This window comes from Mytilus galloprovincialis, chromosome 6 (genome assembly GCF_965363235.1).
Source record: "Mytilus galloprovincialis chromosome 6, xbMytGall1.hap1.1, whole genome shotgun sequence".
In the NCBI taxonomy this organism is placed as follows: domain Eukaryota; kingdom Metazoa; phylum Mollusca; class Bivalvia; order Mytilida; family Mytilidae; genus Mytilus; species Mytilus galloprovincialis.
Genome location: NC_134843.1, coordinates 63994326 through 64006477, shown reverse-complemented (window position 1 = coordinate 64006477; position 12152 = coordinate 63994326). Strand labels below are relative to the sequence as shown.

The 12152-nt window shown below is 31.5% G+C and overlaps 1 protein-coding gene and 1 long non-coding RNA gene across 3 annotated transcripts in view; one reads left to right on the top strand and one right to left on the bottom strand.

Moving 5' to 3' along the window:
- LOC143080086 (DNA repair-scaffolding protein-like) overlaps nt 1-11411 on the bottom strand; it is a 43053-nt gene extending 31642 nt beyond the window's left edge. Inside the window, exons 1-7 of one of the 2 annotated variants that reach the window (XM_076255764.1) lie at nt 11276-11411; nt 10271-10517; nt 9357-9583; nt 8709-8786; nt 4932-5140; nt 4378-4469; nt 3409-3607 (exon numbers count right to left, since the gene is read on the bottom strand). In XM_076255764.1, coding sequence (XP_076111879.1) covers nt 3409-3607; nt 4378-4469; nt 4932-5140; nt 8709-8786; nt 9357-9583; nt 10271-10517; nt 11276-11317 — 1094 coding nt within the window. In that variant the 5' untranslated portion in view covers nt 11318-11411. Of the gene's footprint in view, nt 1-3408; nt 3608-4377; nt 4470-4931; nt 5141-8708; nt 8787-9356; nt 9584-10270; nt 10518-11214 lie in introns of both variants that reach the window. The other variant, XM_076255765.1, reaches the window with a different exon arrangement.
- On the top strand, nt 323-1401 carry LOC143078259 (uncharacterized). Its single transcript, XR_012979136.1, has 2 exons — nt 323-741; nt 1189-1401. It is a non-coding gene; the product is annotated as an uncharacterized LOC143078259 (long non-coding RNA).
- Nucleotides 11412-12152: the final 741 nt, after the last annotated feature.

Below are 12152 nucleotides of genomic sequence, written 5' to 3'. Positions count from 1 at the left end.
TGCAGTTCAACTTTTTCCATGAAAAAATGATGGAAAATGATGGAAATTTCGTTTTTTTCCATGGAATTTCATGGAAAAATATTCCATCATAGATGGAAAACTTATATGTGTTACTTATTCCAACATTTTCCATGATAAGATGGAAAACTTTCCATGGAATTCCATGGAAAAAATATTTTTTGGATGGAAAATGTAATGGAAAGTAGACTAATAAAACTTTGTAGATGGCAAAGAGGATGGAAAGTGGACTTAGAATATTTTTGAGATGGAAAAGAGGATGGAATCTTGACTTAGAATATTTTAAACATGGAAAAATTTTGTGTAGAAAACAGGAAGTGGTATGACCATACAGTGTGAGGCCAAATGTAGGGTAGCACATGGATTTATACATTTTTGTGCAATTATTATTACTTAAAACATAAAAATGGTAAATAAACAATAAATGGATAATCTTTTATTAAAATATATATAAAATATTCAAGATATAGGTAAATAACAGTATTCAATTGGGACTGTTTTAAAAGAAATCAGATAACTCCTCATACAACCCCCAACACATTGAAAATTTGAACTGGCAATGGATATGCAGGCAACAAACAAAGATGTCTTCTCTCCTGAACAAAATGTAAAATTTATATTGGACGTAGATTAAATTGTTCCAAATAGTTCTTGACATTGAATAGTGCAGATTTATTCTCTGATGACTTGCATTGACTGTTGGATTTAGGAGCATATTTTGTGGTAAGTACACTGAATTAGAATCTACCATTTTGTATGTGTGCAAGCTCCTTTAGTTCAACATAATAACATAATGAAAACACCTATAGTAGATTTTTCACTTATAATTATTATGATTGGGTATTAAGACAAGACAAACTGTATATAGTGTATCATAATAACTGATAATCCACTAATGAAGTAATTTGGTTACATAATTTAAGATCTGTTGAAATTGGTTGCCAATGAGAAATAGATCCATAAAAGTAAAAAAAAAGTGTATCTTTACAGCAAACTGCAGATAAAACTAAGTTCTAAAGATATGGACAATACCAATGAAGACATTTATATACAATAATTATGAAGAAAAAAATATTTAGGACAAAGACTAAAGTTGTTAACCATTATTGTGTTATAAAGGACATTATTTAAAGAATATCTCTTTATCTATAACAGTACAATTATTTTTAGGTATCAAGAGGAAGAACTGAAACTCCAAATAAAATGGTTAATGCAGTTCTACAAGATGGATCTACAGAAGCCTGGTGTTGAAAAAAGTGACATTTATAACCTTAATTTCTGGTTATAAAGGCAGTGCAAACATATACCAATTTTGAAAGTTTTTGCTTGTTAATTGTATTTATTATAATACATCAAATGAATTTGAATTAAAGGTTAAAATGATGGTTGAGTTTTATTTCTTACTACTGACCAATGCAAGACTCAGAAGACCTTATCAAACCGATTAAAGCATGGCACCTAAATTTTATACCTTCATTATTACAGGTACAGTTAAACAGGGTATATTGCCAAAAGGTTAATTTGAGCAATTCACTTTACATGGAAATATTTCCATGAAATTCCATGGAAAAAAAACCTATGGAATATATTTCCATGGAATTCCATGGAAAAACATTATGGAAAATATTTCCATGAAATTCCATGGAAAATGTTTCAGATGGAAATATTATTATTTCTTTTTTTTTCTCTTTTTATTTTCCATGGATTTCCATGGAAAACAGGTTCCAATACTCCATGGAATTCCATGGAATTCCATGAAGTTTTCCATGCTAGATGATGGAAAATCTAGGGATGGGTATAAACACTTCAGAGTGTTCTCATTTAACAATTAAAAACTATAAAAGATAGAGAGACAGTCAGAGGTTTCAAATTTAACAAAATTTAAATTCATGGTTCACAATTGTATGGTTTAAATTAAAATCTATTTTAGCAAAGTCTGCATCAGTATTACAGGCACTGATAAACACTACTATTAAAACAATGTGAAATAGTTTTGAACTCTTTCTGCTTTTTACTTTAGAAAAAGCAATAATCTTGGATTAAAATTCAATTTTCATTCTTACAGAATTAAGGGGAGATAAAATAAAATTTACATCACACCAAGAATGTGTCCAAAGTACACGGATGCCCCACTCGCACTATCCTTTTCCATATTCCATGGACCGTGAAATTGAGTAATAATCTAATTTGGCATTAAAATTAGAAAGATTATACTATGGGGAACATGTGTACTAAGTTTCAAGTTTATTGGACTTCAATTTTATCTAAAACTACCTTGACCAAAAACTTTAACCTGAAACTCCCACTTTCATTTTCTATGTTTAGTGGACCGTGAAATGGGGTCAAAAGTCTAATTTGGCTTCAAAATTAAAAAGATTATATCATAAGCAACAAGTTTACTAAGTTTCAAGTTGATTGGACTTCAGCTTCATCAAAACTACCTTGACCAAAAACTTTAACCTGAACAGACGGACGCACAGACGAACGGAGCCACAGACTAGAAAACATAATGCCCCTCTACTATCGTAGGTGGGGCATAAAAATATATGCTGTTTGACAGAAAATACATTTAAAATAAATTGTGTGTAATAGTTTTACAAACAACAGGAAAGAAAAGTGAGGCACAATATCAACACAATATATTTATTGCTTCTATTTGGTAATGTATTATCTTGCATAATTACAAATATAAGGTGAGCATGTAAAAGTGAAATGTAAACTATATAAGTTATATATAGAGACCTTTTAAAAGTGTTCTAATTTAAGTTGAATGTTTATGAAAAAGAAAATAATTAAATTATATCCGTCAAAGATCAAGTGAAAAATATGGGATTTGTGTTACAGACAAGCAGCTGGGATTTCAAAAACAACCCCTAATTATATGTTTTATTTTATTTTAAACTGAAGTATCATTAAAATTGTGAGGTATAAATAAATCTTAGGGCAAAATCACACTTAAAACCATTTATTTATGTAAAAAGAAATACAACATGTAAAAAATATAATAAAAAGATGTTTCATAAATAACTGTCCCATTGATATTTTGTAACCAAGGTGAATATGACTTCTTGAAAATTTTAGCTGGAGGTATAGCCATTTGTTACACTAATTTTATTTAAAAGAACCTGCTACCATATGTTTTTGAAACCAGTGTGTAGAAATCTATGAAACCAGATGTTGCAACTTATCTCCCTTATTTCAAGCAAAATAATTAAAAGCTATATTTTGTTTTAAATCAGGATAAAGTACTAAGCTGTCATCTGACAATGACCAAAAGTTAATGTTTTCCTATCAAGATATTTGCATTTCAGATCTTCAACTGTTCTACAAACAATTGGTTTCTATTCTTTTCATTTTTTTTTTATACAAATATTTAATACCCAATCTTACCAAGGAGGACAAATTCTAACAATGGTTCCAATAGAAATCTTCATTTCTTCCGCCATTTCTGACGTGAATAGAACATAAAACTCCTTCTCCTCTCCAATGCTGTTCCCTTCTGTCTTTATTAGCTCCTGACATTTAGCTAACTGTAAAGAATACAGCATTTCATAGTCCAGGACTTTAACAACTACTGACTTGGAAGACACTGTCAAATCAAAATAAATAAATAAATACTTGTGTACAATTCTATACCAAAATAGAGTCACAATATATTTTCAATTGGGGTGTGTGAGTGGTTTTGTTTTTACTTTTTTATTATTTTTGGTAAAAAATAAATAAGTCTATTCAACTGGAAAAATAGCTAGAATTCGTATTATTCTTTTCTAAAATTTGAAAAATAAAAAAGTAGAGATGAGAATCTTCGATTATGATCATTTTGGCCTTTACACAGTAAATAGTTAACCTTCCTGAGAAAAATGTTACAAAACTGTTTTATTTGGATGTCATGTGTCAAATTATGTAAGTGTTCAGTAAACAGGAAGTTATTGAGTATGAACCTGAAAACACATCACACAGTAAACCTGACTTATATAAACCCTGAAACCAAATATCAGAATGTAATTCATGAAAAAAATTTGACATAAATTTTCAACTTGGATGTCATGTGTTAAATGACACCAGTGTTCTGTAAATACAACAATGTAGGAAGTTGTTGAGAGATGAATCTGAAAACACATCACACAGTAAAGTTGACTCATATAAACTTGTAAACTAAATTTCAAAAATCCTTGTAATGAAGTTGCTGAAAAAGATGCAATGAAAATATTCATGGGTCGGACAGAAGGACTGACAGGTGGATGGACGGACGGATGTGTGGACAGACAGACAGCCAGACAGAGGTTAAAAAATAAACCCCCACTTTTTTAAAGCAGGGTATAATAATTATTGTTGTACATACACATGATTTTATATTACCTTTTTCTTCTGTAACAGTCTGATGGTTCCACACTCTAACAGCTGATCGTTCTCTAATTTGTAACTTATATAACTGGTCAGCTAGACCATTTCTGTAATCAAATTGTATTATATATTACAAAACTACTTTTAATCTAGCAATATTGACTTTGTGGATTTCACACTCTCTATGAAGTCAAATTTCATCATTGAATAAGGAACCATGAATTCATGATCCAACATTTTCAACATTGAACAAAAATGGGATAGATGAATATTCTAAGAGAGAAAATTCTGCATCCAGAGTTATGCCTTCAGATGGTCCCTAAACAATAATATATACTAGTTCAGTGTAATGAACCACATTAAACTCTTTGAATGATTCATAATTAAAAAAAAAAAAAGCAAGACTATAGATAGAAGCTTAAGGTTCCAGACTATGGACAGGCACAAAAAAAGTGGCTGGGTTTAGCATGTTTGTAAAATCTCAACCCTCTACCTTTACCTCTAGCTAATGAGGAATAAATAAGCACACAGTGAAACTAATTTATCCACATACACATAAAAATATATACCTTGTAAATTTCTTTTTCTTTTTGGCAGAATCTTCCTTTAACAATACTTTTGGGCTAGGAGATTGCTTTGTTGGGGTTTTCATATCAAGGGATTTAAGCCATTCACTGGCTTTTACTTTTGTCTTTTGGCTCGGACTAATGGATGTTGCTGATGCTTCAGTGCTAGTAGGAATTTTAATACTTTCAATGCTATCTTGAATATCTGAATTCTAGAAAAAAGGAAAAATGCCATCAATTGATAATTAATATTTACAAAGTACCAACACAGTGCAAAAGGCAAAATCTTTTTTTTTTTGGGGGGGGGGGAGGGGGGGGAGGTTAGATCATTGTTTCTATAATTCTATGTTTTTTTTATTTGTTTTACTATTTCATATTTTATTTTCCTGCCAATTGATCTTTATTATGTTAGTATTAAACATGAATCAAATATTTGCCACCAGACTTTAATCAACCATTCAAACGCTTTGAATACACACCCGTGGTAAAATATGAATATATTGCATTGGCTGTTCCAATTGTTCTCCCACGTCATATGTTTTTTTATGAATGAAGTACTCGACGTCATAGAATGATGACGTAATAATTTAAGCATTTTACGGGACAATACATGCTTCTGATACCCCAAATCATCACAACAAGGAAACTTTAACAAACGATGATAAATGTGGTATAAACCCATTTTTTTATACATAGAAGACATATAAGTAAATAATCATTAAAATTCATCCAAATCTATCTAAATACGTTATTGTAAATAGTTTGAGCATGTCACTTATCCTGTTTGCTACGGTTTTTATGCCAATCTTAAAGTGTGTTAATTTATTGGAATGGCAAATATTTGCCTCCACCTAGAGCGCTTCGATCCAAAAGAATTGCTGTATTTGTCCTATTAGAATCGAAATAATTCATGGGGGATTGAATATATCTAGATTTTACCACAGGATTTCCCTTAAAAATAAGAGGGGAATGAATACGACATTCCATTTAAAAAAAAACAAATATACTGAGCCAAAAAAGTTTAGCAACAAAATTATGAAATTTTATTTGATTACAAAAACTTAACAAAATATGATTTTAATGAAAATAAAATAAAATTTTATGAAGTCAGAAGCACTATGAATGTTTTTCACTCAAATTCACTAAGAATTTCTCGGGGTGGAGCGCAGAAGGTTCAAAACGTGTAAATGGGTATAAAGTTATCAAAAGTCAATATCTGGTCCATGCTCCACGTGCATCGATGACGGATTGGCAGCGTTTTCGCATTCCATTAAGTATCTTTCAAATTTGTCGTTGTGGAATCGCATTCCATTCTCTAATCAGTGCATTTTCAAGTTCTTGTAAATCACCGTGATTTTCGCGAATGCGTCGGTTCAACAGATTCCAAACATGTTCGATTGGATAGAGGTCTGGGGGTCGACTTGGCCAATCAAGAACGTTAATGTTGTTCGTTTGGAACAGATTCATCGTCAGGCGAGCAGTATGTGGTCTTGCATTGTCATGTTGAAAATGGAATCCATTATGATTACGCTGGGCAAAGAAGGGGAGAACAACAGGTGTCAAGATGTTATCACAATATCTCCTGGCATTCAATGTCCCACGAACCATCACTAAATTTGTTTTACCACCATAACGAATTCCTCCCCAAACCATCAAACTGCCACCACCGAACCGATCCTTCTGCATCACTGCTTGCATGGTATCGTTCATTGTTACAACGCCATACCCGTATGCGACCATCGGCGAACTTCAATGTAAAGCGGGATTCATCTGTAAATATCACTGTTCTCCAGTCCCTGTTAAGCCAGCGTAAATGGCGGTTTGTCCAGACTAGCCTTTGGTGTTGATGGTTAGGTGTTAGCTCCATTCCTTGATGTGGTCTTCGTGCATGTATCCCTAGTCTGTGAAGGTGATTTCTAACAGTCTGAGCTGAAACACGTACTCCAGTAGCTGCCCTGAGTCTATGGACTACTCGTGTGGCGGGAATAAACTTGTCACGTGTTGACGTTAATCTAACGTAGCGCTCCTCCCTTGGTGTTAGTTTTTTGGGTCTACCAGATCACGGTCTATCCTTTGAAGTTCCAGTTTGTCGAAATCTGTTTATTAGTCGCCAAACTGTTGCCCTATGCACGTGAAATTGAGCTGCTACGTCGGCAACACTCATTCCGGCATCAACCATCCCAATAGCTCTGTGGCGGTCATTTTCGGGGAGGCCTGGTCGACGCCCCATGCAATTTTTTTAAACTTACGTGTGTTTTTCTGAAAATTGTTGTGTTTCTGAACGTCAGTGAAAAATAAATTTTAAATTTCGTTTTAAAGGTACAGGTAAAAAAGGTAAAACATCGATTTCACGTGCAAAGCTTAAATGGCGCGAAATCAATCAACTGGAAAAAAGGACGATTGTTTAAAATTACAGGTAAAACTGAAGATTATATCAATGATATTTAAAAAAAAATTGTTGAAACGAAAAAAAAAAAAGTGTTGCTTAACTTTTTTGGCTCAGTATATGATTTCTCAAATGAAAGTTATAGATATTTGTACCAGCTAAGCGTTCTGACCTGGTTTCAACAAAGATTACAGCAAGTAAGAGTGTTATTATCTTTGATCATCTCAAATAGATTCTTTCTCGCTTGAGCAGGTATAGGGAAAGTGAGAAAAGTAATTGAGTATCCCTATTTAACTAATGACAACTTTAGTAATTTCATTATCAATGAGCAAATGCGTCCTTAGTTTCTAGCAATAGTTTTTCATATCACTCTACTGTGCTGAGCAAGTAAATTTTCAGTCAGAATAATTTTTTTTAATTGATGGTAGATATTAGGAACACTGGAGTGTTCTATGTCAACAAATAATACTATAATAGATAGAGAGCTGTATGAATGTTTCTCATTAGGGCAATATTGAATTTATGTTTTCAATTAAATGCTATAAATAAAAGTTCATATAAGCAAAGTCTGGCATCGATATCACAGTAATTGATTAAATACATGAACTTAAACATTTAAAATAGTAATTAAAATTCTTTATAAATTTTATTTTAATTATTTAACTTTAAGTAAGGCTTTTTTATGTGTTTTCCTTTCTACAAGAATAAAGGGGAGATAACAAAATAGATGTCAATTACCTACAGACTTGTGAGGGGCTATACTTTTTGGGTTATTTGTATCCTTCACGGTTTTATTTCCTTTGAACTAATCAGCTAATAGAACATTTTGTGAATCATGATGACCCCCCAATTTTATCATGAGAAATTTATTTTGGAATGAAGAGGTACCCAATGTATACCAACATTATCGATATTAAACATAACATATTTGTACCTATTCTTCAAAAACACAGATCAGAAGTTTCTCCTGGTAATAGATCTTAATTTGAATTGTATATAGTATTGTAAAAATTCCTTATATTCCAATCAACATGTAAATGTATTTTACATAAAAGCTTTTGCAAAGAGACATATTACACACACAATTTTTTTGTCAATATTTACACACCCTCCGATAAGTTGTCAGAAAGTTTTAAAAGACAAAAGTCAGAATAATAATTTTATAAATGCATCAGATATTTTCAAATGTTGATAACTCTCTATGAAATAGAGTTGACACAGCTTCAGGTCTGTTGTATGTAATGTTCCAAAAATTTATGAAAGGTATGCATTTTTGCAAAATGCAGGAACAGGGTGGGGTACTGGTTGTCTAAGCTGATCATCCCCTCCTGTTGATTATAATAAACAATATTTTATAATAACTATAATGTGCATACTTATATTGAAACCATTACCTTATCTGACTTTGTGTTAGATCCACTCAGTGTAAAAGAAGATCTTGAATCTGCATCTTCAATCAAGTCTGCTTCATTCTAAATCAAAATTGAAAAAAACAAATCTAAATCCACTTCAGATTCAGACTAAATTGTAGAAGAACCTATGGTGTAAAAGAGTTTACAGAAATGTCAAGTTCTTGATAGCAGGCTTTTTCATCCGACTGTATGAATTTGAAATATCTATCCCCAGCATAAAACCACATTATCGTGTAATGTACATCAACTAAAATTCTTTCTTATCCAATAACACCATATGTACAAAATGTATGAATGAATATATGTTAAATAAACATCATGAGACAGTAGCACAAATAACCAAAAGACTGCTGGCATGCCTAGTTTGATAATTTTTTACAAAGAAACTTTCTACAACACCCATTTTCTTTCTACCAACTTCATTTGTACATAAAAAGAAAAAAATTCTGAAGTGAGCAAAAAGGAAACTTTAATCTTTTTTTTTTAATTATTTATTCATTTGACCTTTCTAATTTATGATATATTTAACCTACTCTCCAAGGAAGAAAATTGCTAGCCCTACACAATTTATTTTACATAATATAAATGGTATTGTTTTTAAATGTTATAGAATACAAATTAATTGTATACCTGTGCTGAGATCTTGCAGCTAAATTTTAAACTGCCTTCAGCCTCACTTTCATTATCACTGTTTTCAAAATCTATTTTACTCTGCTGTGGCATGTCTGTTTCCTTTATCTTCTTTTTTTCAGTAGTCTGACATTTTGATTCTTTTTTAATTACTCTTGAGTTTTCTTCTTTATCTGATACGGGTGATAAATCATCTTCACTTGAACTCCATTTAATGGTATTTTCAACTGCAACAACAAACTGCTTCATTCAGGATTTATAAAAGACAATATTTTAAAACAATTGGAAAAAAATCATTGTCATGAAAAATTAATAGTACGTATTATACATAATCAAGAAGGAATCAGAAAATATTGGTAGAATGAAAGTCCTTTAACAACATGACTATCCATAAAACATCATTAAGGAGCATACCATTTCCCTAAAATATGTATCAGACATTGTCAGAGGAGAATAACATACTCAATGTCCATCATATTTGAATATCAGATTAGCAAAAAGTACCATGATAAATAAATCAAACATGTATGCAACAATATCCTTCAAGTACTCATCATGTACTCCAGGCTCATAATTATAAATCCTTCATTTTTTTATCAATATTCTTAGAAAAGGGTCTGATTATATTACTATGTATAAACCTATGTCTATGTCATTTGGTCTCTAGAAGAGTGTTGTCTCATTTATAATCATATCTCATCTTCTTATTTTTATAGGAGCCATTGAAATAATGTCAGGTTTTAGAACACAAATGCTAATTAATGTGAAAAGTAAGTGAATAAATCATAATATAAACTTAAAGGGTCAGCTAAATAAAAAAAAATGAAAAGCCCTCAACAAAGATTTAAGACAGCTGATCATGACCAGTTACATGAAATGCACATAAATGATTTGTTATGTAAAATAAACTTTACCTTCTAACTCTGCCTCTGATTCTGAATCACAAGGCATGCATATTCTATATTTCTGGGGTTGTCTTGCAGGCAAACTTCTCCTTTTGGTTGGCCTCCTATCGTCACATTCTGTAAATCCAGAGAACCCTTCTGTAGCTCTCTGCCATTCTGAAACTTTACTGGTCTTTGTTACATTGCTATTTTTAAAAATGTTGGTTTTTGTTGTTAATTTTTGGTCATGATATATTTTCTTCCTGGAATAATCAAGCTAGAAATAGAAATAGAAATGTAAAAGAACACAAGATCCTTATGATTACAGTAAGTATTATACATGTTACAGACCATTGTAATGAAAATTTCTACCTTTCAGCAGATTTGTTAATTCAATTTAACAAACTCAATAACACATCCTAAATTCTATTGTGTATTATTTAGATATTAAGATATGATTGGAGTAGATCCTTTAAATAAACTTATTCTAACAGGTCCAATGGCATTTTATTATAAAAAGAAATGCAGGTATGCGTAGCATACGAATGGCAATTTGACTACTCGTCCCTGCATACATGCAGACACTGCTGTATAAAAATCATGACCATGCGGGATGAATGCTCACTTGCAGTAAATCAATATTGGTCAAATCAGGCTTTTATAGCTTTTATAAAAGTTGCAGACTTCCTATGGGCTTCTAGTTACAAGGGGTGGAGAACAGAAACAGAAAGCGCAAGTATTCCTAATGTTTCAACCAGTCCATTTTCATCATGATTTTGTTGGATTTGCCCTATCAGTGCATTAACACAAAGTTTGTCTGTAGTTTTGGTAATTGTGGTGTTATTGGGAATGGAAACTTAAATTAAATTTATTCCATAAGTCAAATTATATAATAAACCAACAGTGACAAATCTTTCTCTTATTTTATGATTATTTTTTGTAAACCGTTTTTACTTTTATTTAGTAACCTTTACCTCATCTTATGAAATGTAACATTTGTAAACTATAAAAAAATATTTCTATGATTAAAAACACCTTTCTTTTTCTCGAATCTACATCAAAATTGCTTTGAAACATTTAAATAATTTCTTTTTGCTGCTTTTAACAAAAACACTGTCTGCTTTCCCGCAATCCTTTTTCTGTCTTCTTTTAAAAGAGTACCCTACCCTTAACATAAAGTGTTCATTTCATTTTCCTGACGACAACAGTATGTTTCAATATAAAATTAATTATACAAGGGTTCCTATAAATAAAAATATATTTAATCATTTCCTGGCAGACTTCTTTTAAAGACAGTATAAAGGGATGATACAACAAGGCACTAAGACTACTGTTTATGACGTCTTTAAACTAAATCCAATTGATGTTGGATGTGTACTGATTGATATTTTTGTCTAAGATGCATGCATTTTTTAATATTTTTTTTAGAATAGTGTTCACATTTGCCTGTCTATTCAGTCTGTTGGTACATCTCCCTTCAAGAAGGATGCCACGGTCATAAACGAAAGTGAGTTGTGGTGTAAATTCTGATGCAAATTGTTTTAGAATGCGTGCTGGTATTTCATCTGGACCTGTAGCTTAAGATGGATCAATAATTTATTAGGATTTTTTTTCTATGTGATTTTGGTGTTACATGTATTTCTGCCAGAGATGGATAGTTGTCTGGAAGAGTTGGTATTTTTTCTTTATCATTTTCAATGTTTCAGCTGTAAAAACAAAGTAGTATTGTTTATTGAGTCAGATTGCAACTTTTTGTTTTTTAAATTTATGTCATCTATCAGCATGCCCTCAGATCTTAATGGTGCAACTCCTGAACTGTCTTTTCTGGTGGACCTAATATACTTCCATTTTTTTTCTCTGTATTTGCGAAGTTTGTAAGCTTTCGTAGTAACAAATGATGTTTTCCAGATAT